Here is a 24730-nt window from a genome sequence, read left to right as displayed (position 1 = left end):
AAATGACCACATGGCCTACCGGCTTCTCCCTTCAGTGTGGCACCGCAGTGGACTGGAGATACAGGCTGTTTCCAGACCTAGGCTGTTACTGAGTGGCTGTGACGTAGACTTGCCCCGCCTGTTCTGGATGGGCACAGCCCCGGGCTTACGTCACCGGCCCTGTTCCCCCTCTCTCGGGAGCGGCAGCAGACGCGCTGCTCCCACCCCCCTCCCCTTCTCACAGGCTGTCCCCTCCCCGGTGGTGACCGCGGCCCGACCCTCTGCAAGGCGATGGCCCGGGTCCCAAACACGGGCTAGCGTGCCTGGGTACCCTGCCATGGGCTGTATTGGCCCTCGGCGCCCAGCCAGTCAGGGTAAGAGGCGGAGGCCGGAGCATGGACAGGGAATCGGGCTACACGACTACCCGGTGGGGCCGTGGGTGGTAGGGGCAGTGAGGAGGGGGCTGGGATAAGGAGAGGGAGGAGCCTGCGCCCGGGAGGCGGGTCGGGCCAGATGAGCGAACCGGGAGGGGGCTAACCGACTCTTGGCTTCTTTCTATGGCCTGCCTTCCGCTGGGTTTTTCCGTGGTATGCTCACCTTCCGTCTGTATTCCTGCTGCTGAGGGTGGCTGCAGGAGCGCGCACAGCCCGGGATCCGCTGGGCAACCTGCGGCCCCCACCTTCCTGGCTGCTGACAACTAGTCTTTTGTAGCTACATGCTCCTCTGCCTACACCTGCCTACCTCTCATCTCACTGTCTTAGGATGGCTCTTTGCTGTGAAGCTGCCTCTCCCAGCTGGGTGCTGTCCTCAGGAGTCAGCCTGTAAACACTGGCCAAGAACTCACCCTACCATGGAGTTTTTGCCTAACACTTGTTCTCGGCTTCAGAACCAGCTGGTTGATTGAAAGGGACTGAAGCCCCATGTGGAGCATCTGTGAGCAAACTGATATCTCTCATGCTCACAGATCATTTTATTTCTGTTAATTAACCCCCCATCACCCTTACTCGGGGGGGGCTGTTCAAACAGGCCATCAGGTCTCATTAAAGCCGCTGACCCCTGATCAGGCCTTGGTGTCCCTGTAGACACGTGGGGTGCCCTGCTTCTGCTCCAGGCATCGGAGTTTGCCAGCCTACCTTGCTTCTATGTCAAGGAATGCATTTGGAATGGATCCTAGACTTTCCAAGCAGGTGGTCAGTCACAAAACGCATTAGTGTGGTTTATATTTGAGGTGAGGTGTTTTACAACTAAATTCTGGCTGAGATTTGTAGTCCCAGGATTAACCTCGTGGGGTACGAATTTGAGAAGTAGCAGGGTGCTATGGTTTTCCTGGTCTGCTTGGAGTTCAGGAAAGAGTTTGGCTGTCCTCAGGGCTAGCCTTGAGAGCTCTGGTTAGGTACCAGAAGGGGTCAGAGATAGCCAGTAACCTGTCTTCTTTCTGGTTGGTAGCATTTCTGGGGACCACCACCTGGCTGAGGCTCAGGGACAGAGACGTCTGCTCCAGTTAAAAGGTTAGTTATGTGCATGGCCATTTAGCGCTGTGTAAGCCAAGGATGAGCTGTAGCTCCGCAAGCCCCAGAGAACTTGGCTAGCCCCTGGCACTCCCACTTCCTCAAAGCTATGAGACAGGCAGGAGTGTTCTCCTTATGTGACTAGGCACAAGTTCCAAGTGGGGAGGGGACTGGCTCAGCATCCGGAGCCAAAACAGGAATAGAACTGGGAGCCGAGCCTGAAGCAGTTCGGGCTTTGGGTTCTCTGCATCAACACAGCCAGTATGCCTATGATTTCTGTGCTGGGCAAAATGTTTCTGTGGCAGCGTGAAGGGCCTGGAGGAAGATGGACTTGTCAGACAAGTCGCAGAGGTGAGACCAGAGACGCTGGATGTGATCTGGAAGGTGATGGGAAGCTGAGGAGGAAGGCATACCAGATACTGAGGAAAATCAGGGTGGTGGGGACCAGAATGAAGTAGGGACACGCAGATGCCAGATACTGAGGAAAATCAGGGTGGTGGGGACCAGAATGAAGTAGGGACACACAGGCTGGGGTTATTAGGAAATGACTGACAACGGTGAAAACTTAAAAAACCACGGGCTCATTGGAAAAGAATAGAGTGATAGACCAGTTGAGACTGGTGAGAGCAAAGAACCAAGAGGTGGGGGGAGACGGGAGTGGGGGACGAGACAGTGTTGGTGGGGGGAGACGGGAGTGGGGGACGAGACATTGTTGGTGGGAGAATTTCATGCCCTTTCCAAGGATTGAGAACTGGGAGGGAAGATCCAGAATTCGTTTAAACTTCATCTTACATTTGGATGGCAAAAATATTTGTAGAGAAAGGTGCTCAACGAGCAGCCATGAAAGGGCCCCAAACCAAAGATGTGGGTGGGATAGGGGGTTTCAGGGTACAGCAGAGTATGCAGTGGTCTCAGAGGGTCTGAGACCGGGGAGAGGCACTAAAAATGGCATGGCAACATGATGAAAATGGGAATCTTGGTAGAAGTGGGGATCCAGATGGAACACCGTTTCCTCTGACTCCTCAGTGGCTTCAGACCCTGCCTGGGCTGTGGAGTGGATCGAACTCCCTCGAGGTCTTTCTCTGTCTTCCTTGGGATCTGCTCGGACTCTCCGAGGCTGGAGCCGGTCCCCGCGTCCTTCTTCTGTAGACAGCCAGGACTTGCCAGAGGTGCTGGGCCTTTTCTGTGCATGTTTGTGTTGTGGGGGGGGGCGTTCACATTTAGGGTTCGTGTGATCCCTCTCCGTTCCTGCCTCACCATCCTGCTTCGGATCCTTTTCCTGCAAGCGGAGGCGCTATCCGGCAGGCCGCCCCCGCGCCGGTCTGCTCTGCTCTGCTTGGTGCCAGCGGGCTGGTTTGCTAGCGCCTTCGGTGCTGACGTCAGCGCATCCCAGGCCGTATCCCGGGAGACCCTGTTGCATGGTGATGGGTTGCCACGGAGATATACACCTTTTCTCTGGGCCAGGGCCGCAGCTGCGCGGAGCGTCGTCCCTGCATGGATGGCAGCGGCTGTGGGAAGCGAGGGGAGGGAGGGAAAGCGAGTCAGGAAACACCCGGCAGGTTCTCCTTCCCACAGGCCTGGCCAGAGGCTATCGGCGCCAGTCTGGAGGCCCTGTCAGCCAGGTACTGAAGGAGAGGGACGGATTGATGGGCCTGAGGTTAAGGGGGCAGGTGGAGGCTGCTTGTGCCAGGTGGAACCAACCATGATGGAGGAGAATTAGGTAATGCTGGGAAGGGGGTGTGAGCATCAGTTATGTTCAGCCAAGGAAAACATTTGCTGGGGCTTGTCAAGGAGCATTAAGTCAGGTACAGGATGAAGTTAGGAGCCCAGACGGATTAAACCCTGACCCTTGCTGTCTCTTGCTCCCTTGGGAGTGACACAAAGGCAGTATGGAGCCGAGTGCATGCGGGGGGGGGGGGGGGCAAAGAAAAAAGAGTAAGTCTGTTAGGAAGTAATACTTGTGGTCTTAATGATAGGGAACCGTTTTTTGTTTTTTGTTTTTGCAAGGCAAGGGTGGCCCTCGTGGCCTAAAAAAGCTGGTTCCTTTCCCTGGAGGCAGGCTGGCTGCTTGTTTACAGGGAAGGTGGGGAAGCCGGATGGTATTGGGCAGAAATGACTGCTGGACTTCAAGGAGGTCCAGGGAGAGGTAGAGCCCCTCCTATGGAATCCCGAGTAGCAGAGGGAGAGCCTAGAAAAGACATATTGTTTCTTTTTATTTTTTTAAACTTTATCCTTAATTATGTGTATGCATCCGCTTGTGTGTTTGTCCATGGAGACTAGAGGTGTTAGATCTCCTAGAGCAAGATTAGCAGGAGGTTGTGAACCACCTGATGTGGGAGCTAGGAACCAAACTTGAATCCTCTGTAAGAGCAACAAATGCTCTTAACCATGGACCATTTTTCCATCTCTCTGAAAAGTTTTTTACCCTAACACACACACACACACACACACACACACACACACACACACACACACACACATACACACACAGAACCAAAATTTTTTTTTTTTGAGACAGGGTTTCTGTGTGGCTTTGGAGGCTGTCCTGGAACTAGCTCTTGTAGACCAGGCTGGTCTCGAACTCACAGAGATTTGCCTGCCTCTACCTCAAGAGTTCTGGGATTAAAGGTGTGGGCCACCAATGCCTGGCCACAGAGCCAATTTTTAAGATTAAATTTTAGTATACAAAATAATGGTTTCCTTTTCTTTTTGGTGCTGGGGGGGGTCTTCAACACTGGGTTTTTCTGTGTAACAGTCCTAGATGTCCTGTAACTCACTCTGTAGACCAGGCTGGCCTCAAACTCAAAGATCTGCCTGCCTCTGCCTCCCAAGCGCTGGGACTAAAGGTGTGTACCACCACTGCCTGGTCAAAACAATTTTTTTTTTTTTTTTTTTTTGGTTTTTCGAGACAGGGTTTCTCTGTGGCTTTGGAGGCTGTCCTGGAACTCGCTTGGTAGTCCAGGCTGGCCTCGAACTCACAGAGATCCGCCTGCCTCTGCCTCCCGAGTGCTGGGATTAAAGGCGTGGGCCACCAACGCCCGGCCCCCAAAACAATGGTTTTAATTATGACATTTCCATGCATATGCATCTTTGTACAAAATTTGAAATGACATTTTGATTCACTGTGTTCTTGGGAAACTATACATTTATACCTTGTCTTGTTCATTCAGCCCATACATTTACTTTTTGTCAAGCACTGTTTAAACACCGGTTTCAGCAGTGATCAGAAGAGACTGAATTCCTCCGGATAAAGACCAACAAAGGAAGCCATATTTACAATTGGCAGGCTGGCTCCACTAATCGTACATTGACAGAAAGTAGTCTTAACTGGAGACTGCAGTTTGAGGAAGACCACTGTTTGAGCAGCTAGGAAAGCTCCTCTGAGGGGGTGATAGTTCAGTCAAAACTGCAAAGTTGAAAAAGCCAGCTGTGGAAAGTGCTGGAGTATGAAAGAACAGAAAAGATTCTACACAAAGACGTCTGGGCTAAAGGTTAGGGACAACGACCTGTGCTAACCTGGGAAGGGGCACTGAGGCTTAGGGGAGGTGGTAGTAGGAGCAAAAAGGGCAGGAATGGGGCCCGGGAAGGTTTGGGGTATAATCAATAAGGATTCTTGGTTGCTGGCGGTGATAGTTGTTTGTTGGCGGAAATAGGGTCTTACGTAGCTCACTCAGGTTGGCCTCAACTTGCTAGGTAGGCAAGGATGACCTTAAACCTCTGATCCTCCAGCCTTCACCTCCCAGGTGCCGGCATTATGTACCAGATACCAGATGCTAGGGATCAAACATGATGCTTCCAGAATGGTAGGCAAGCACTGTACCCTCGCAAGGTTTTAAGATCAGATCCATGCAGGCAGAGCTTAGGGGAGAATGGATGGTAGCCCTGAGATAGGGCCCCAGTGAAATGGGGAACAGCAGCTGATAAACGAAGCTGGAGAGCAAAGCCACATGCAAGGAAGAGAATGTTTGGTTTGGCTTTGGTTACGCTGAATGTGTGGTTCTGGTAGGCAGCCTAGAAAGAGCTGGGACATATATCTAATGACAGAGAGAGGAGGGGGGAGAACCTTGAGGAAGCCTTTGCCTTAGTTGTCCTCCTTCCCTCCCTCCCTCCTCCTTCCCTCCCTCCTCCCTCCTTCCTTCCCTACTTCGTTCCTTCCCTCCCTCCCTTCCTTGTTTTTTTCTTTTTGTTTGTTTTTTCTAAACAGGGTTTCCCTGCATAGCCCTGGCTGTCCTGGAACTAGCTCTTGTAGACCAGGCTGGTCTCGAACTCATAGAGATCCGCCTGCTTCTGCCTCCTGAGTGCTGGGATTAAAGGCGTGGCCACCACCGCCTGGCCTCCCCCCCCCCCCATCTTCAGAGGCTCTACTCCATGATTCTTCACTTTTTCAGCTGTCTCCTTCCCTCCTGGGAGCCAGGAAAGTGGAGGCTCAGCTGTAGTTCTGATCCCTTGGGTCTGAGTCTCTTGCTCCTAAGGAGGACAGTTCATGAACTCCGGCTTCTTAGTCTTTTCTGCGTGCAGGTAGCGACTAGGGCATATGTGCCATCTTGGCATTCGTCCAGCTCCTGCTGATAGCTCAAAATAGGCAGAAGCATGTTGGAAAGAAGGTCACTTCTGTCGGAGGGGCACTGACCTTCTGATGGTGTTGCTCAAGGTGAATGTTGGAGACACAGTCGCGATGCTGCCCAAGTCCCGGAGAGCCCTAACCATCCAAGAGATTGCTGCGCTGGCCAGATCTTCCCTGCATGGTATGCACCCCACTTCTGCTTCTCTGCCCACTTTGTCCTTCTTTCCTTCCTTCCTTCCTTCCTTCCCTCATATCTTATGGGACTGTTCCTATGTGACTATTTCCTGTGGGCATTTTCTGTTTTTTTGTTTTTGTTTTTTTTTTTTTTGAGACAGGGTTAGTCTTCCTTTCTTTCTTTTTTGGTTTTTTGAGACAGGGTTTCTCTGTATTGTTTTGGAGGCTGTCCTGGAACTTGCTTGGTAGACCAGGCTGGCCTTGAACTCACAGAGATCCGCCTGCCTCTGCCTCCCAAGTGCTGGGATTAAAGGTGTGTGCCACCAACGCCCGGCTCCTGCGGGCATTTTCTGGTATCTGCTTTTGCAAATCAATCCTAACCCAGCTGGGCAGAAAACTTGTCTCAAGAGAGAAGAGAAAAAAAGAGAAGAGAGAAGAGGAGAGATTCTTTGGGGTTGGAGACATGATTCAGCAGTTAAGAGCACTGACTGTTCTCCCAGAAGACCCAGATTCAATTCCTAGCACCCACATAGCACATGGCAGCTCACAACAGTCTGTAACTCCAGGATCCACTACCCTCACACAGACATACATGTAGGCAAAATACCAATGCACACAAAATAAAAATAAACTATTTAAAAATCAGTCCTAGGGCTGGAGAGATGGCTCAGAGGTTAAGAGCACTAACTGTTCTTCCAAAGGTCCTGAGTTCAATTTCCAGCAACCACATAGTGGCTCACATTCTACAATTCAATCTGGTGCCCTCTTCTGGCATGTAGGCAAAACACTGTATATGTAATAAATAAATCTTTAAAAAAATACTTAAAAATCAGTCCTAGCCCTCTTCCTACCCTAAGGACATGGAGAGACACTCTCTCTTTTCCCTGCAAGCTATTCCCTAGTTTTGCCCTTAACCCTTCTTCTCTTTCCCACCTTCAGGTATTTCCCAGGTGGTGAAGGACCACGTGACTAAGCCCACAGCCATGGCCCAGGGCCGTGTGGCCCACCTCATCGAATGGAAGGGCTGGAGCAAGCCCAGTGACTCACCCGCGGCGTTGGAGTCAGCCTTTTCCTCCTATTCAGACCTCAGTGAGGGCGAACAAGAAGCACGCTTTGCAGCAGGTGGGTAGCAGAAAGGGAATTAGCTCTGTGGATTTGGCTTGGAACTGCTGCCTCTGATCTCACTGGATCTGGCATGGGGGCTGGAGTTTTCCCACATGCCTCTCTCTGCCCAGAGACCTCAGGGACATCTTCTGTCTGCAAATCAAGCCTTAGTTTTAGCTGAGCTCCCGTGCCAGTGAATGCTGTGTCTCTCTGATAGGAGTGGCCGAGCAGTTTGCGATTGCAGAAGCTAAGCTCCGGGCATGGTCTTCAGTGGATGGTGACGACTCCACAGATGACTCGTATGACGAGGACTTTACTGGGGGAATCGACTCAGGTGAGGAACATTTTGTGCTGGTGCTGCCACTGGGGGTGGGCTTGCCTGGTAGGTGTGGTGATTCACTCTGAGCCTCCCAGAGCACCATAGCCTTCCAGATAGGAGGAAACAGTACCTAGGCTGACCTTGACATGCCAAGGACACTGTGGGGGAGCCAGCAGCTGGGAATGGAACAGCTAGGTCTGTTCTGTAAGTCAGTTCTGAACTGGCTCCATGGTCTCCCTATGTGTGTAGTGGGTCTTAAGTTCTTAGAGTAAAGAAACAAACCCAGAGAACCTGGAGCCTCTTTCATACCCCCTAGTACAGTCCTACTCCAGAAGGATCCGTGGTACCATTGCCTTTGCATCTCTGAGGTGGCTTTGGTTGGCTGTGGCAGGACAGAGGAGTACAGTGCTCAGCACCTCCCAGGGCAGTGATCCCAAGCAAACAGAAAGGCATGCTGGGCCTGGAATCTTCCGCAGGGGTCTGGCGTCAGCTCAGCATCTTTGTATTCCAGCCTGTGGGTCTTGCTTTGGGCCAGGGCTTGCAACCCTGGGGGCTGTGCAGCTGTGCTTAGCTTCCCCCTTCATCTGCTCTTCCTTGGACTATGTGGCCTTCTTTCCCTGCAGCTCCTGGTGTCCGGCCTCACAGGACCCTGGCCCCCAGCCCCCAACCCTTTGCATTTGAAGATCGCCTATTAGTTCCTACTCCTCTAGATAAGGTTTCCAAGGCCACACCTGCTTTAAAGGCGGCAAGAAGCTGCTGCTGTGGTCCAGAGGGGCTGACTTGAATGCTAAGGCCAAGGTGGAACTCCCAACCACCAGTATTTTCTGGTTCTGTTTGGTCTTTTTTAGAATTTGGTTTTGTTTTGTTTTTGAGAAAGGGCCTCACAATAGTTCGGGCTACTTAGTGTGTAGCCCAGGCTAACCTTGAAAGTGTATGTGGAATCTTTGAGTAAAATTTAAAAAATGCATAGCTTTTTTCTGGTGGGTACAGCCCAATGCCTAGGATGCCTTACTTAGTGGGCAGACTCGTGGGCAAGTCAGCCTCACTGCTTTGAGTAAGGAGCAACCTGTGTGGCCACATTTATTGCCTCCTCTGTTCCAAACTCTTGTTCGACACTATGAAGTAAATATTATTAGAATTTCTAATTCAGCGCTAAGGCATCAAAAATTAAGACTTGTTCAGGTTACCCGGCTCCCACTGACACACCCTGTTGACCCCTGCTCCCTCAGCTATGAAAGGGTGGGGGGGGGGGAGGTCTGCGGTCATGGGGCTTCCATATTGAATTGAAATGAGATCAGCAAAGCTGGTTTTTTTCTTCCTTTCCCAGACATGGCCGGGCCTCTGGGGCCCCACCTCCAGGACCTCTTCACAGGTCGTCGATTCTCCCGGCCTGTGCGCCAGGGCTCTGTGGAGCCCGAGAGCGACTGTTCCCAGACCGTGTCTCCAGATACCCTGTGCTCTAGTCTGTGCAGCCTGGAGGATGGGTTGCTGGGCTCCCCAGCCAGGATGACCTCCCAGATGTTGGGTGAAGAGCTGCTCCTTGCCAGACTGCCCCCGAGCCGGGAAAGTGCCTTCCGCAGCCTGGGTCCACTGGAGGCCCAGGACTCACTGTACAATTCACCGCTCACAGAATCCTGCCTTTCCCCTACCGAGGAGGAGCCTGATTCTTGCAAGGACCACCCACTGCTCTGCCCACTGCCTGGAGGCAGCTGGGAGAGGCAGCAGCAAGTCTCTGATGTGGCCTCTTCTGGGGTGGTATCCTTAGGTGAGGACGAGGTGGAGCCTGAGGACCAGTGACCCAGACATTCCGGGTGGTGGCATGTTTCCCCTGGCTGCTGCCCGGGGCAGAGCCTCTGCGGCCGAAATGTGGGCTCTGGAGCTCCGAGGGCTTCTGGGAGCACTCACTTCTCCATTGTGTTTTGCATGAAAGTGTTCGGAGAGGAGGCCGGGGTCAGACTAGGGGCGCATGTACTGCTTCCACTTTTGGGGTTGCCGGGGTTTGCCGGGGACCCCTGGGGCATGGCTACAGCTGTGGCAGACAGTGACGTTCATGTTTCTTGAATCCAAAATGCCACATTTCCTTCTGGGATGTGAACCTGAGGGGGTGGTTGTGGCCGGGCTGGAGGGTGGGATGGAGGAAACCTGCCCGCCTCCTCCGCCCGTCCCTGTACCCCTTCACCCGAGTCCGAGCGCGCGCAGTGCTTGACTGAACCGCCTCCACCCGAGGGAGGGCTCCTGCCCTGCTGGAGTCTACAGAGTGAGCCATCCCCTAAGGGCCCCTCGCCCAGCTGGGCTCCCCTGTGCTTAACCTCTCCATTGTCTCTAAACCTTTTTTCCCTGAAGACAGGGGGTTTCTGGTCTGTTCTTTGAGCCGATCTTCTCTGGGCGGCACTGGAATGATGAGAGGGTGTGTCCCCCCTTCCCTGCCCCTCCCTCCCCTCAACCCTGGCCCTTCCCCAGCATGGCAGGGTTGTGTGGGAACATCCAGAGTTCTCGGTAGGGTGGAACTGGAAAAGGACAGCCTCTGGTTGTTCGCGTGGGGAGTGCCATGTTCTTTCACAGAGGACCACAAGGGGGCCACCTGGGTAGCTGAAGGTTTGTGCTAATGAATGGACAGTCGTGAGGGAGTGGTCATCCTTGGGAAAGAGGGTGTGCTTTTCTTGGCTGAATGGAAGGCTATAGCCACAGCGTTAGGGGGCCCTGTCTCAGGCAGGGTGCTGCTGACCAGGAGGCCCCTGGCAGATGTAGATTCCTCGGAGACTGGGGTTAGTAGGTGGCTGTGGAATGAGTGTTAATAGGCTTGGGCAGGTAAGAGGATCCAAGGTGAAAACATGAGCCAACAGCACAAGTGTTCCACACATGAGTGGCTGATTAGGTGTTTATTCTATTTATTGTTTTATTAAATTAATATAAAAATCTTTGTAAATTTCTATATACATCTTGTCATTGGAGGTTCCAGTATAAATCCATTTTAGTTCTGCCCTTTTCCCGAAGCGTGGGCAAGGGCTATATGACTCCAGCTCATCCTGCCAGGGCCCTGCTGGCCCTCCAGCAGGTAGGTGTTGAGTTACATTCGGATAGGACCGCCGGGAGGCGGAGGACACACAGCCAGAGCGGACTCGGGTTCTAGCTTCTGGTTGCTGCCACTTGCAGAAGGAATGAATGCCATCCAGTGGGGTTCACTGGCACTTGTCATCACTGTCCGAAGGACTACCCTCTCGTGGGAGGCCATGGCGGGACCGAGGCCCCCAGAGCGCATGCACTTCAGTGGTCTCTGTGTCACTACTGCTGGTGGCACTATCCCGGAAACTGGCAAGGGGTGGCCTGACTTTTACACCCTGTGCTGTGACAGAGCCCTCAATAGCTTTCCGGAGCTGGAAAGGTAAGAGAGTCAGGTGTCTGCTCCCTCCTCAGTCCCCTCCCCAGCACGTTTCCTGTGGGGGTGGCTTTGGCCCTGTCACCTCACCTCCTTTAGGGTCACAATCCCAATGAGCCTGCCGATGCTGGTGACATAAGCGTGGTCCACTCCCAGCAGTGAGAAGATGGTGTGCGTCTGCAGAGCAGGGAGAGGAAACGCTGGACTTGACGAAGGGGCAGGGGGACGGGGGTGTAATAGCAGGAGCAGTGCTGGCAGGAATCGCCCTGGGAATGTCCCAGCGTCCCGCAGCTCAGAACCCAGAGCCTCGAGGCTGCTCATGTTGTTGCTTCCCAAGCCGTTAACTGTGGCTGCCCTCACATTATCAGCGGTTTGCATTTGCTGTCTTGAAAGCAGCTCCCGGAACTTCCTGGAATTTGTTATCTACTGCTCTGGGTGTACTTGTGAGCCTCTTGACAAAACAGGTGAATCACGATGTGTGGCACCAGCAGCTTCCTGACTACCTAATGCCTACGCTTTAAATATTTCCTTAGACTCATTATGGGAAGGGGCTTACAGAATTTTTCCAATTTCCTCCATTCGGGGCATGGTCACATTTATAAAGTCTCAGTGTTTGGTGGCTCTGGGGACGAAAGGCAGAGTGCCATCCATGCCGGGTAAGTCTACCACAGAACTATAGCTCCCACAGAAGTTCAATCTATTTCTTTGTGAAAGTCTCACTACTTAGCCCAGGCTGGCCTTGAAGTATTGGATTACAGGTGTGTGACACCACACCTATCTTAGAAATTCAGTTTTCTGGTGGCGCATGCCTTTAGTCCTAGCACTCAGAGATAGGCAGATCTCTGTGTTCCAAGGCCAGCCTAATCTATAGAGTGAGTTTCAGGACAGCCAGGGCTGCACAGAGAAATGCTATCTTGAAACACCAAAACCAAAAACCAAAACAAAAAAACCCACACACCACACACAAACGAAACCAACTAACCAACCAAGCAAACAAAAAAAAATGCATTTTTTGAAGAAGCCATGTTTTTTCAATACCTGTAATTGTCATGTAGCAATCTCTTGTTAAATAACGTGAACTCTACATGTTACAAATTAACTTTAATTCCCGTCTTCCCCAGGGGGATACATTTTTACTATAAGGTATGTTATTTTAACCTCTTAGCTTTTGGTCACATAATCCATCTCACCTTCTCCCAAGGAGCCTATTAAACAGTCCACTTGGACCTTTTCCTGTTCCCTTCCAATCGTAGTGACCTAGCAGGCAACGTGCTTTTACAGGCCTGTGAACAACTTGTGCCTGGCAGTTGCCAAGCTTACTGCTCTACTTCTGGGACATCTGTGCCGTTCCTTCTCCCTAGTTCTGCTATCCTCACCAGAGCTAAGACAACAGCAGGATGAGTTTTCCTACTTCCTGCCTGCCCCCTCTCCAGCTGGACTATGCCATTCCACCGCTTTCTAAAACTTGAGTAGCACCGGGGACTCTCTAGACTGGCCCATGAGATCCCTTAAGCCAACCCAGACTGGTTTGCCAGCCTGCCATTCTGCTGTGTCCAGCTTCCAGGGTTTACGTGTCTACGCGCACACACACACACACACTCTCTCCTCCCCTCTCCCTCCTTTTTTTGGTTTTCTTTTTTTTTTTAAAGCCCACCTAAGGGTGAATCTCTATTTTTTATAATTCATTTTTATTTTATGCTCATTAGTTTTTTGCTTACATTATGTCTGTGTGAGGGTGTCGGATCCCCTAGAACTGGAGTAACAGACAGTTGTGAGCTGCCATATGGGTGCTGGGAATTGAACCCAGGTCTTCTAGAAGAGCAGCCCATGTTCTTAACTACTGAGCCATCTCTCGAGATCCCCCCCCCCCCCTTTTTTTTTCTAAGACAGGGTTTCTCTGCGTAATAGCTCTGGCTGTTCTGGAACTCACTCTGTAGAGCAGGCTGGCCTTGAACTCTCAGAGATCCGCCTGCCTCTGCCTTCTGAGTGCTGGGATTAAAGGCGTGTGCTGTGCCACCACTGCCCAGTCAACGTCTCTTTTTTGAAGTCACGTCTCACACATCTCAGGATGATCTTAACTTTGCTATGTAGTTCACAAACGACTTTGACCATCCGATCCTCCCTCTCTGAGTGACAGCATTACAGGCATACACCACCGTACTCAGTTTATGTCACCCCTACTTTATAGGTAAGGAAACCCAGAAAGGCTGAGCAGCTTCTTTAACTTCTACAGCCAAGTTTATAAGCAGCAGGGGAGGGTTTGGTTTAGCCAGTCTTTTCCATCACCCTGGCACTCTGGCCTCATGTCTACCCACTGCAGCTAGCTGCCACCATGAGGCTCCTAGTCTGCTGGATTCTCACCCCCTGAAAGTACCCCTCCTGAACTTAAGTGGGTTACGGCTTTAATAAGTAGATTCTAATTTAGACTCTAATCTCTAGAATTCTAATCTTTTATGTTATCATTCCAGTTCTTTGTACTTTTGTTAGTGGTTCCTCAGCGGTTTCTTCTCTTCCTCTGGTAGTTTAAGTTTGTAACAAACACCTACTTTGTTCTTTCATTTTAATTTAATTGGACACCAGGGAGCCCATTGGAGGGCCCACATTTCTTGGGCTTGGGAACAGTGGACTGAAAAGACAGGGAAAAGGACAACGTGGCCTTCTGAAAGAATTCTGAGAGCAGGGCCAGATCTGGGCCCTGGGCCTGACTCTGCCAAACTGAAGCAGGCAAATGATTTTCTCATTGCATGACTTAGTTTCCCTGTTTTAGAATGGTTAAGACAGATTTTTGGGTTGGATTGTCTCCGGGTCCAGGCCCAGATCTGCTGCTTCCTACATGTGTGGTTTTGGGCAGTTTCTTCTTCTCTCAATGGAATCTCTCAATACCCATTGGCTAGTGTGGCTGTGAGAATTACACATGTGAAGATCTTAGCATGGTCCTTGGCACAGAGCACTCCAGTGTTCTTATCACCACTATTATGTGTCAGAAAATCAAGGCAATCATAGCTGGGGATGATGGTGTGTGCCTGAAATCTCCAGAGACCAAGGCAGGCAGACTGTCATGAGTTCAAGGCCGCCTTGGGTTATAATGAGATCTTGTCTCAGAAAAGGAAAAAGAACAGGGCATTGGTGGCACATGCCTTTAATCCCAGCACTCGGGAGGCAGAGGCAGGCAGATCTGTGAGTTCAGGGCCAGCCTGGTTTACAGAATGTGTTCCAGGACAGGCTCCAAAGCAATATAGAGAGACCCTGTCTTGAAAAAACAAAAATTAAAAAAAAAAAAAAGAGAGAGAGAGGCTGATGACTGGGAAAACGTTAGCGGTCCTGGGGAAGAAAGGCTTTAAGTACAGCTTGTATTACCTTCTGGCATCTTCCTTTTCCTTCGACACAGTACTGCGGCTCCTCACTCACTTTGATCTTTATCCAAAAGGTCCTAAGTTCCTTTATTTTTGCTTGTTTGTTTTTGTCCCCTACCTTTGCCATCATGGCCTCTGCTTGTATGTGCTATGCTGACTTTTTAGCAACAGTTTGTCTCTAAGCTAGCCACTCACGCTGAAGCCTTGGGACCATTGGCCCATACCTGCCACTTTTGCCAATGGAGGCTTACACATTAAGTCTGCTAAAAAGTGTGCTTAAAATACCCCTTGCCAGCCGGGCATTGGTGGCGCACGCCTTTAATCCCAGCACTTGGGAGGCAGAGGCAGGCGGATCTCTGTGAGTTCAAGACCAGCCTGGTCTACAGAGCTAGTTCCAGGACAGCCTCCAAAGCCACAGAGAAACCCTGTCTTGAAAAAACAAAAACAAAACAAAAACAAAAAAAACAAAACAAAAAAAAACCCAAAAAACAAAAAACCCTTGGCTGGGTATCCTGTATTTCCTGCCTTTACATGGCAGAGTTCTGGTACCCAGTGGTGCCAGCTACCCCACTGTTGGGAGCCCCTGCCTTCCTGATGTGTGTGCCACCTGCCTCCATCAATGTGTACTTATTTCCCTGCCTCCTGCCCCCTCTGCCGAGCAGCCTTTCTGAGTCTCCTCTACTGCTTTCCTTCGGCTTGCTTGAAGTCAGACTCTCTGGGGTCTGACATTCCAAGCCCCCTACTGGAGTCTCTCATCTTTGTTTATCTGTTAGCCTTAGCTGCAGTCAGCTCATCCTTCTTGACTGTTTGCTAACTTGTTTACTAGATTTTCTTATCTGGCCTGTTTCTCACCTCGGTCCCTCCCCCCCCCTTTTTTTTTCCAGTGTGGGTGTGTATCAGCCTTGTTGGGCTCTAGCAGCCTCCTGCCTAGCTCTGACCCTGGCCTGGCCTTCTGGCTTCCAACCAGTTCAAGCTGTGTCTTTGTTGCTGCTTTGGTGCAGAATTCTCTGGGCTAGGTCTGAGCAGAGGAAAAGTGATGCCTGGTTCCACCAAGGAGTAGGACAAGGCTAAGGAGTCCTGGCTCGAAGGCTCCCGTGGCCTGAAGCAGTATGTTTTAAAATCAGCATCAAGCATACCATCTCTCATGCCTTCCTCCTACACTATCATGTGAGTCCAGACCACCCTGTCCTACCTTGTGCAAAGAAGTTCGCTCCACTAGTTGGAAGGGTGCGGGATCGATTTTGCAGTCGCTGAAGTTGACAGGTTCATCTAGTTGCTGCTCTTCCCACTCTAAGATCTGAGAGTAAGAGACAGGTGGTCAGGGAGAGGGAGCCTGGCGCTCCTCTCTCATCTCTCTGAGGCTGCTTTACGCTTTCCTCCCTGTGATCCATTGGCCGAGATGACAGCCCACCAAGGAAGAAACAGTCTAGGTGTAATGGCATCTTACCTCCTCAGGACTCATCTCCCCTTCCAGGTCTGAGTCACTCTAGGAGGAAGGCAAGGAGGGAGGTGGATGAACCCCTGGCTCTGGCTCTGGGAGGTTTGTCCCACCTAGAACATCACCCCGCACCCCAACCCCCCAGTCCCGGAGGTCTCGAGCTGCAGGGAGAGGGGCAACATACCGCCAGGGAGATTCGGACCCGCTTCAGCTTGCGCTTGTCACAGGATTCCGACTTTTCCAACTTTGTCAGAGCCAAAGCAGAGAGGAGTTGAGGTTATGGGGAGAGGGGTGTGAAGGGAGGACCCAGGGAGAAGGGGACACTGCAGGGACAGAGCTGACAGGAGCACAGGAGGCAGACAGAGCGGGAGAGTCAGACAGGAAACTGGACAGGCAGGAGGGGAGTGTCCGGGCTACTCACTTCTGAAGTGGCCTCCAGAGGTGGACTGCCACAGAAGAGGCTTCTGAGGGCGATGCCTGCTGACTCCATGTTGCCTGTGTTCCAAACCCGAGGTTCAGAGGGGGCAAGTTGGGTAGGGGTAAGGTGCAGAAGGCGAGGCTTTTCCAACTCCACCTTGTCCAGCTAGGTAGCTCCATCCATCCGTGGTGGCTCAGGCTTTGGGGTGCGTCAGAAATGGCTTACCTGTGGTACTTTCCTGGAGGCTTGTGGTGTTGCTGGGCCCTCTCTTTAGAGCAGGCTTCAGGGGCTTATGAGTTTGCCCATGGGATCCAGAGAAGGCCGAGTCCTCCGTGTTCACCTGAACAGACAGGAAGGAGCTGGGAGACTGTGGCTCAGAACTCTAAGACGATGCCTGAGAAGTTACGTGTAGTTTTCCCAGCATTTTTCGTTACCTGGAAGCGGATGGAAGTCTCAGAACTGGGGGGGCTCTCCTGGTCTGATGGTGGAGACATCTGGGCTTTCCTTAGCTTCTGCATGTGCTGACGCCGGCGTGCTGGGCTCAGCTGGGCCCCCAGTAATGCTACGACCTGTGAGCGTTCGATGGAGCCCAGCAGGATCATGGACTCTGGATAGAACAAGGGAGGAGACTCAGGGGCGGGCAGTGAACTCTCACTTGTGGCCCTCTTTCCACACCCAAGCTGGGGCCCTGGACACACACTGTACACCTAAAGGAAAACCCTGCTTGCCAAGTGTTGACCTATATATACAAGGAGGTGACCGGTTCTTGGCCTCCTAACCCTTTCTGAACTGAACCCCTACGAGATGCTCATAACACCTGGGACCCCTCTTGGCCTCACCAGGGGACTCTACTAGAGCCAACATACGGCCCTTGGTCCTGTGCAGTGCCAACCGCAGGTCCCGGAAGGTGCAGTTGAGGGCTACATGGGGCACATCCCGTACCATGATGTCCTCTACACGCACCCGGTACTGCCTGGGGATAGAGTCGGGTATTCAGTGCGTGCTCTACATGCAAGACTGGCCAGGGTACCACCATCCCAGTGACACGAGGAAGGCTGGAGAACCATAGGGGACAGGAGTGCAGGGCCCAGGGCAGATAGCATCCTCCACCCTCCTTTTGGGTGGGTAGAGGCCAGCTACAGATGCCCCAGGGTGAGGCCATCTCAGACGCAGAGCAAAATAGCTAGGTCTCAGCCTTACTAGTTGGGACCTTGCTGGAGATGGGGTTGAAGGGTCCTGGGAGGCCTACCCCTCACTCCCACCCTCTTTGCACTGGGCCCTTCATACTGGTGGCGGCCCCAGCCCAGCTCAGGCAGGTAGGGCAGCTTCTTGATGCGGATGATGCTGTCATAGAGGGAGGGCTGCAGGCTCTGGGCAACAGCATTAGCCAGGATGACAGCAATCATGACAGGCAGAATGTGGGCAATCTGGCCGGTGAGCTCAAAGACGATCACAGCTGTGGACACTGTGTGTGTCACCGCTCCTGCAAGTGCAGCTGCCCCTGGGAACAGCCGTGCTCAGTCTCCTCAGGGTGTTCACCCCCCAAGAGACTTTTTCCCTTCCCGGGGTCAGGGTTGCTTAGAGTCCCTCCAGGGTGGCCCCATACAGTGTCTGGGCCTAAGGCCCTGCCAGCAGGGGGCACCAGAGCCTCAGAGTCTGGCTGGGCCACTAGAGACTATGGATGCACTGCTGGGACTGTAAATACATCATCACAGCATGTGGGACACCCTGGGTTTGGTCCCCAGCACCACAAAGCAAACAGAACTGGGTGCTCACCAACCACGGCATAGCCTCCAGGCACAATCCGGTAGGTGCTGCTATCTGTGTGAATCCCATCTGGGAACCAGGCGGCCATGCTTTCACCCACCAGCCGCCCAAATGCTGCTCCTTCAGGGAGGGTTTTAGGAAGAGAAAGAGGTAGTGGGGGAACACTAGGAAGAGAGAGGGTCAGAAGGTGGGGGAGGGGCCAGTGGGTCATTTAGTATATAGGGCAGTCCCATGGGAGTGGGGGTTTGGGCTAGAGTTGGGCCAAAACCCAGTTTTGGGCAGAGGAGGGATCTACAAGGGGCAGCCAGAGGGTATGAAGGGCACAGGCTGGAAGGCAGGTAGCTGCAGACTCACCAATGACGAAGACAGGCATGAATGCTCCACAGGGCACCGGGATGGTGGTGGCCAGTGCAGACATCCAGAACTGCAGGCAGGAAGGGTTCAAAAGAGAGGCCCCAGGGAAGCCCATCTTGCCTGTCTATCAAGTACAATCTTCCCAGTTAGCCCAGAAAGAAAGGACCCCAGAACTAGAAGGCTCAGGTTCAAATCCTCTCACCCAGCCAGCTGCTTTGGCAGTTACTTCTGTGTCTTGTGTCACCATCTCACAAGGGCCCCTTTCCCACAATATTGTGAATGCATGGTAAGTGCTTGGGATAGCACATGGTCCCAGTGGCCTGGAAACCAGTAGTGGATATAGCCACAGGAGGTGCCTCACCTTCATGAGAATGAAGATGACCAGCGTGAGGAAGACATTGGCACGTGGTGGGTTCCAGGCCTGTGAAGTGCTGGGTAGTTGTAGATCCTCTACCAGGCCCTGGCGGACCCATGTCCGGTTGTCGAACAGAGTGACTAGGGTCTCTTTCTGTGAGAGCTAGAGTGAACAGAGTGCTTTAGGCTGGGACACACAGTGCCCCAGGAAAAGTCCCAAAGGAATCCGTGGGAACAAGGGGTCCCAGTCATGTTGGGGCTGTTGGCTTTGGAAAGGAATGCATCTGGGTGAGTCGGGGGGGGGGAGTCACATTTCAGCTAAGGGCTACCTGTCCAGCCATGAACTGTCCAAAGCCAGGGGGGAAGGTCAGGGTGGAGATGAGCAGGGTCACTAGTGCCGGGAAGAGCAGCCGTCTAGAGACAAAAGTCGCACACCTCTCATGGACTGACCATAGGTCAGGTGCTCTTACATACCTCAGGACCAAGATCAGAGCAGGGCTTATATATCAAGGCAGTGCCTGAGATAAGTCCTTTGATAAAGATTATTTATTTATTTATTTATTATGCATACAGTGTTCTGCCTGCACGGATGCCTGCACACTAGAACAACAGGGCACCAGATTTCATTATAGATCATAGTGAGCCACCACATGGGCACTGGGAGCCGAACTTGGGTCCTCTGGCAGAGCAGCCAGTGCTTTTAACCACTGAGTCATCTCTCCAGTCCCCGAGAGTAAGTACTTTTTTATTGTGTTTGATGCTGCAGCTCCAAATGTGACGCTGGACTGGGATTATTGTAAGAGCTAGGAGTGGAGGGGCCCTTTCTTGGAGAAATGTGAGCTGGGACAGCCTCGGTTCTCAAAAGCCCAGCCGAAGGCCAACGGTACGAAGGCTTAAAGACACCTCTGCCACTATCTGCCCTCAATGGTGACTTAAGTGAGAGCTGAGCGTGGTGGCACACGCCGCCTTAGATGCCAGCACTGGGAGGCAGAGGCAGGTGCACTCTGGAGGTCGAGGCCAACCTGGGCTACCCAGGGCGACCCTGCCTCCAAAGCGAAGGCGGTGTGGAAGGAGCTCTGAAGAAAGTTCCACATGCTTTCCCGTCCCCAGTTCTCAGGCTCCTAACGCAAAGAGCTGTGTTCTGAGATAATCCACCCACACTGCTCATGGGGTAAACTGAGGTACACACACTGTCTGCTATCTGCACCAGGCCTGAAAACCGTGGCCTTTTATCCCAAGTGCCCCTGACTAAAGGTCAAAAGGAACAGATCCCCAGGTGCCTCCCATGGATACAGGTCATAGCATTAGCACAAAAACATTAGCTGATTTCCCAAGCGTAGCTGCTTTTTACTTTTTCATATGAGAGACCTAGTGTCACACCGTAGTCACGGCTGGCTTAGACCTTGCTACAATTCCGCCTCAGCCTCTGGGGTGCTGGGATTATAGGTGCGCGGCACTGCGCCTGGCTGAAGTGCCGGATTTTGACTGGCCCTCTACTTCAAACCCTCAATGCCTCCCCCTCCCGCCATGTGGCCCTTAACCCGGAGCAGCACGGAAAAGAGTGGGCAACGTACTTCCTCATGAGGAATCGGTTGATGGTTTTCTGCTTCCGCATCACCTGGACAATCTTCCGGTTCAGGTAGACAAAGAGGGCTCCCCCGAAGCCACTAGCAATACTGGAGAAGAAAGAAGTTCCATGGCAGAGGGGAGGTCCTCTCATGGAAACCTGGCTATCCCACACTCTTGTGCAAGCTCCTTACCCAATGACAGCAAAGGCCGGCAGCTCCTGTAGGTCAAAGGGGAAGTCGAGTCGGAACCGGGTTTTGAAGAGAGCAGTGATGGTTTCTGAAGGCAAGAAGTACAGGGTGGCAGGTAAACTTGGGTTTCACTTGGATCACCTCAGATGACCTCACCGCCCCCAGCATCCCCACCTTCGTCACGATTCCAGACTGCCAAGACCCGAAAGATGAAGGCACTGAAGGTGGCCGCAAAGAAACCCCGCCAGTAGTTCCTAACAGCGAAGAAGGTGGAGGTGACCTCAATGCTGAATAGGACCCCTGCAAGGGGCAGAGGACATCGCCCTTGAGGCCAGAGTCTGGCCTTCAGAGGACTTACTCCCAGGAGAAGGGTTGAGGAAGCAAGGCCAAAGGTGGGGCTAAGCTATGCTGATGGGAGCCACGCCTACCTCCGATAGGCGCTGCAAAGCAGCAGCCCACTCCTACTGCACACGCAGCAGCCAGCATCTCTGTGTTCCGGGATTCATTCTGGCAAGGGTGGGGCACAGAGTCAGTTTGGGCTCAGCAGCAGGCCTGTCCCCCCAGATCTTAGGATTCTCCTCTTACCTCATAGATACCCCCAAAGAGGGAGAGGAACTTGCTGAGAAGGGCGGCGCACATGCTGGCAATGTGAACGAAGGGCCCCTGGAGGTAGGGGGTGGCTGTGAGTAGGGACCGGGCCCTCCAGACCTTGCCTGGCCTTTTCTTCTATGGGAGGGGCTCCTTCATCCCCCAACCTGCAATTACCTCTTTGCCAAGGGGCATCCCACTGCCTAGGGCACAAGTTAGCCCAATGACCTTAGCTACAAAGGTCTTGAGGGTGAGGTATTCTTTGAGCACCACTCCCCGAAGGATGGTTTTCATCTCAGGGATGCCAGATCCTGTAGAGGTACATACCCAGGGGAGTTGTCTGACACACCCCATCCAGGAAGCTTGAGTCGCCCTCAACCCCTCCTATCCTACCGACAGCCTGTGGGGCCAGGATCTGGGTGAATCCAGCAGAGAAAGTGATGAGGACGACAGGGTAGGTCACCCAAGCCAGGTACTGGAGTAAGATGCTGGTGTTTAAGCCCCGGGACATCCATTGCTGAGCTGTGGGTACAGGACATGCTTGCTGGACTTCCGGTGCACGTATCCACTGGGACACACTGCTATGACAAGTGTACAGGTCTGGGGCACAGAGGGACGGGAAGGCCCTAGGAGGCATTCACTGGGACAAAGCCCATCGTAGATAAGACAGTTGGAGGGCAGGCAAGAAGGTGTGGCCTAAGCGAGTGGCAGTAACTGGAGATGGGCAGTCAGCCTGGCCAGAGAAAGTGGCCAGTGGCCAAGTGACTTAAACAACTTGTGGCGCGGAGGAAACAGGTTGGCCCTTCCCAGCCTTTGCCCTCACCCTGTAGACAGACCGCGATGGCATAGTCCATGGCCCAGCTGACCAATGCCATGAGGAGCCCCAACAGGACCAGGAAGATCCAGTCTTCGCCAACCCTGGACACTAGGAACTTGTGGCAGCGTACAGAGCAAACTGGAGGCAGGGAAGGGAAAACCTATAGAGAAGCTGGTACCAAAGAGCTGGCGCTCTTAGTCTCTCCCCATCCCCAGGGCCTCCCCCAGTACAGAACAGCCAGGTCTCACTGCGGCATCGGGCACATCGGCTCTGTCCATATTCCAGGAGCTCTGGGGGAGCCCGGGCAGAAGGGGACCCCTTCCAGGGCTCAGGCCCTCCCAGGCGAATCCGAGCAGCTTCCTCTTTTGCAAAGGCCCCGAGTTCCTGGGTGTACCGGCCATACATCTGCAGCAATAGACAAAACGTGGCATTAGCGTGTGTGACTGAGTTGGGGATACAGGGAGGGTTCCTGGGTTCTGACCCCCCTTCGCTCAGCTCCTACACTGTGTACCCCATCTTGAATCCAGCTCCCAGGGTGTGGGAACAATGCACACTGCAGACTGCGGGGGCTGTCCTGGCCGGAGTGATGGGGACAGACAAGGTACAGGGACACAACTCTGGGGGTGGCAGAATAATCAGTCCTCTGCTAGCAAGCCAGGAGGGCGGGCATGGGGAGGAGAGGGAAGGGTCCAGAGGGGGAAAAGATGGGAAACCTAGGGCACAGTCTGAAGTGGGAGGCGGGAAAGGTCAGAGACTACGGGATGGTCAAGGGCGCATGAGCAACAGTAAGAACAGTAAGAGGCTGGAGGAGCTGAGAGCGCCGGGCCAGGCCTAGGAGGTCCCAGCCCCAATCCTTATCACGTTCCTGCTGGGCCTGTGGCCTGTGACCGACTCAGTGGCACCCTTCCCACCCACCCTAATCCCCTTGTCCTCATCCTCCCCCTCCCAAACCCCCATTAGCCCGGCAGCCTAGCCGAAAGTGGAAAGCCTCTTTGGGTGGGGAGGGCAGTGTTGGGTGATTTCAGTACGACTCTGGGACTGCACTTGGGGCCAGTGACAGGTCGGGGGACAGTAGAGGCTGCAGATGGCAAGGCTGTGACTGTGGATACGAGGCTGATGGGAAGAGTTATGGCTGGACCTGCCAAGCTGGGCGTGTGTTGGGGGGTGGGGAGGAGTAGATTCTGGCTGCCACCCGCGGAGCTTCAAGACACAAAGGGCTCCTGTTGGGGTTGGGGTTTGTGTGTGGGGGGGGGAATAGAGTCGCAGCGCGGGTGAGACAGAGGACAGGGGGAAGCAGAAGGAACTACAGAGCAAAGAGGGGGCACGGCCAGAGAGTAGGGAGGAGGAAGAGGCAGAAACCCAGCAGGTGGGAGGAGGTGAGAGCAAGACAAAAGGGTAGGAGGGGAAGTGGGAGAGGCCAGAGCAGGGAGAGCCTGACCCTGAGAACTCATTTCACAGACACAGGGAGCTGGAGTGGAGGCTGGTGCGAAAGAGATACCATTTCAGAGGTTAGGAGCCTGGCTGCCACGGCCAAATGCCCCTCTCCTTGACCTGTGGATGGCAAGGATAACAGCCACGGCCAACAAAAGGGCGTCATACCTACCACCTCTCCCAGTCATCCTGCTAATTGGGCACCTCCCTGACTCAGTTACAATCCAGGCCCTCTAAGGAGGTTCCTCCCCGACACCCTCCAGGGCAAATTCCAGTCTGGGCTGATAAAACGGAGCCATAGGGCCAGTTTCTTTCCGTAGGGCTTGGGCCCCCCACCCTAGTGACATGAGGGTGAATGGCTTCTTAACAGTGGTTGTCATGAATCATCTCAAAGCTCAGGACCCCTGCTTCTTATGAGGTCAAGGGACACTCCATGGGCGTGGGTGGTGGTGGTGGTGGGGCACCTGCCTAGATCCAGCTAGAACAAAGGTTCCAGTTCTCGCACCCATTCCTGCTTCCCACATCAACCCTCAAGCTTCAGTCCCCAGGGTGACAAGCCACCTTTCCCAAAAGTTCGACTGAGCTGAGGGGTTCTTGTCAATGCTAGACTTTGAACCTTTAAAGGTAGGGGGTAGGTTTGCATTTGACTACTTCCCTACAGTCTTATTGCCCAGCTTAGTGCCATGCCATAGAAGGGACACAGGGAGGGTGTTGAATGTGGATAGGCATGTGGAGAAAGTTCGCAGGTATTGAGAAAGGTACTGGGGTGCTGTAACTTGGACTCGAGTGGTAAGCGGAAAAAACAAAATCGTGTATGCCGAAGGGAGAAAGGGGAAGGACACCTGGGCCAAACACCTGGTGTCATTGTCCTCTCCAGGCCACCAGCCTCAGCCAGGGACCAGCAAGCGGCTTTCCAACACCCTGAACCTACAGCCAGTCGGATCCCGAACCTCAGTTTTCACAGCTGAGGAAGGTTGGGGCCGGGCTTGGGTAGGCGGCCTGTCCTCACACTTCCTAGGGCAACCTGCAGCAGTGGTGCCATAGCGCACCCCTTAGGTTTCACTTACCAGGGTCTGCTCATACTGCAGCGCCCGAGGCTCCATCCCTTCCCCCGCCGCCGCCGCCGTGGCCGTGGCGGCCGCCATCTCGGTACACTGTCCTCTCGCCTCCCTTGGCTTCTCGGGCTCTGGCCTTGACTCAGCTCCCGGCCGGCTGAGCCCGCGCCCGCGCCCGCACCCGTCCCGTCCCCTTAGCCCCGGCGGCCGAGTGCAGAGTGCGACGGGTCCCCGGGCGCGCGCCGCAGGCTCAGCCTCTCGCTAGCGTCCCCTCCTTGGCGGGCGGGCCGAGGGCGGTGCCCTGCTTGCTGCTCCGCCCTGGCCCATCTGCAGGGGCGTCCGGTCGGGCTGGGGTCTGCATTGGAGCCGCCTCC

The 24730-nt window shown here is 53.4% G+C and overlaps 2 protein-coding genes across 9 annotated transcripts; one reads left to right on the top strand and one right to left on the bottom strand.

The window, feature by feature from the left end:
- The first annotated feature begins 166 nt into the window (after positions 1-166).
- Positions 167-10578, top strand: Fam131a (family with sequence similarity 131 member A). 5 transcript variants are annotated; one of them, XM_013114551.3, is made up of 6 exons: positions 168-353; positions 1426-1487; positions 6139-6232; positions 7165-7347; positions 7547-7663; positions 8976-10578. In XM_013114551.3, exons 3-6 carry the CDS (start codon positions 6163-6165, stop codon positions 9443-9445), a joined length of 840 nt encoding a protein of 279 aa, XP_012970005.1. In that variant the 5' UTR covers positions 168-353; positions 1426-1487; positions 6139-6162; the 3' UTR covers positions 9446-10578. The 5 variants fall into 5 exon arrangements, with proteins under 5 accessions (XP_021083781.1, XP_012970005.1, XP_040606999.1 ...); XM_040751065.1 differs by lacking the exon at positions 168-353 and adding an exon at positions 2514-2656 and having other exon boundaries at positions 1428-1487; XM_005071632.4 differs by lacking the exons at positions 168-353; positions 1426-1487 and adding exons at positions 1550-1838; positions 2514-2656.
- Clcn2 (chloride voltage-gated channel 2) lies at positions 10513-24586 on the bottom strand. Of its 4 annotated transcripts, none has more exons than XM_013114548.3 (24): positions 24369-24586; positions 22119-22275; positions 21877-22008; positions 21447-21575; positions 21231-21364; positions 21051-21128; positions 20824-20972; positions 20640-20719; positions 20469-20553; positions 20283-20384; positions 19038-19122; positions 18716-18871; positions 18355-18424; positions 18010-18120; positions 17521-17734; positions 17073-17206; positions 16668-16840; positions 16459-16573; positions 16237-16310; positions 16000-16059; positions 15825-15863; positions 15570-15674; positions 11115-11201; positions 10513-11022 (listed from the first exon to the last, which is right to left on the bottom strand). In XM_013114548.3, the coding sequence occupies exons 1-24, from the start codon at positions 24444-24446 to the stop codon at positions 10828-10830; spliced, it is 2742 nt and encodes a 913-aa protein (XP_012970002.1). In that variant the 5' UTR covers positions 24447-24586; the 3' UTR covers positions 10513-10827. The 4 variants fall into 4 exon arrangements, with proteins under 4 accessions (XP_012970002.1, XP_005071688.1, XP_040606997.1 ...); XM_005071631.4 differs by having other exon boundaries at positions 20640-20765; positions 20894-20972; XM_040751063.1 differs by lacking the exon at positions 16000-16059.
- Positions 24587-24730: the final 144 nt, after the last annotated feature.

Source organism: Mesocricetus auratus, unplaced genomic scaffold (assembly GCF_017639785.1).
Source record: "Mesocricetus auratus isolate SY011 unplaced genomic scaffold, BCM_Maur_2.0 Super-Scaffold_100008, whole genome shotgun sequence".
NCBI lineage: Eukaryota > Metazoa > Chordata > Mammalia > Rodentia > Cricetidae > Mesocricetus > Mesocricetus auratus.
The sequence above is the reverse complement of the archived record's forward strand: the minus strand, read 5'-3'. Positions and strand labels throughout refer to the sequence as shown.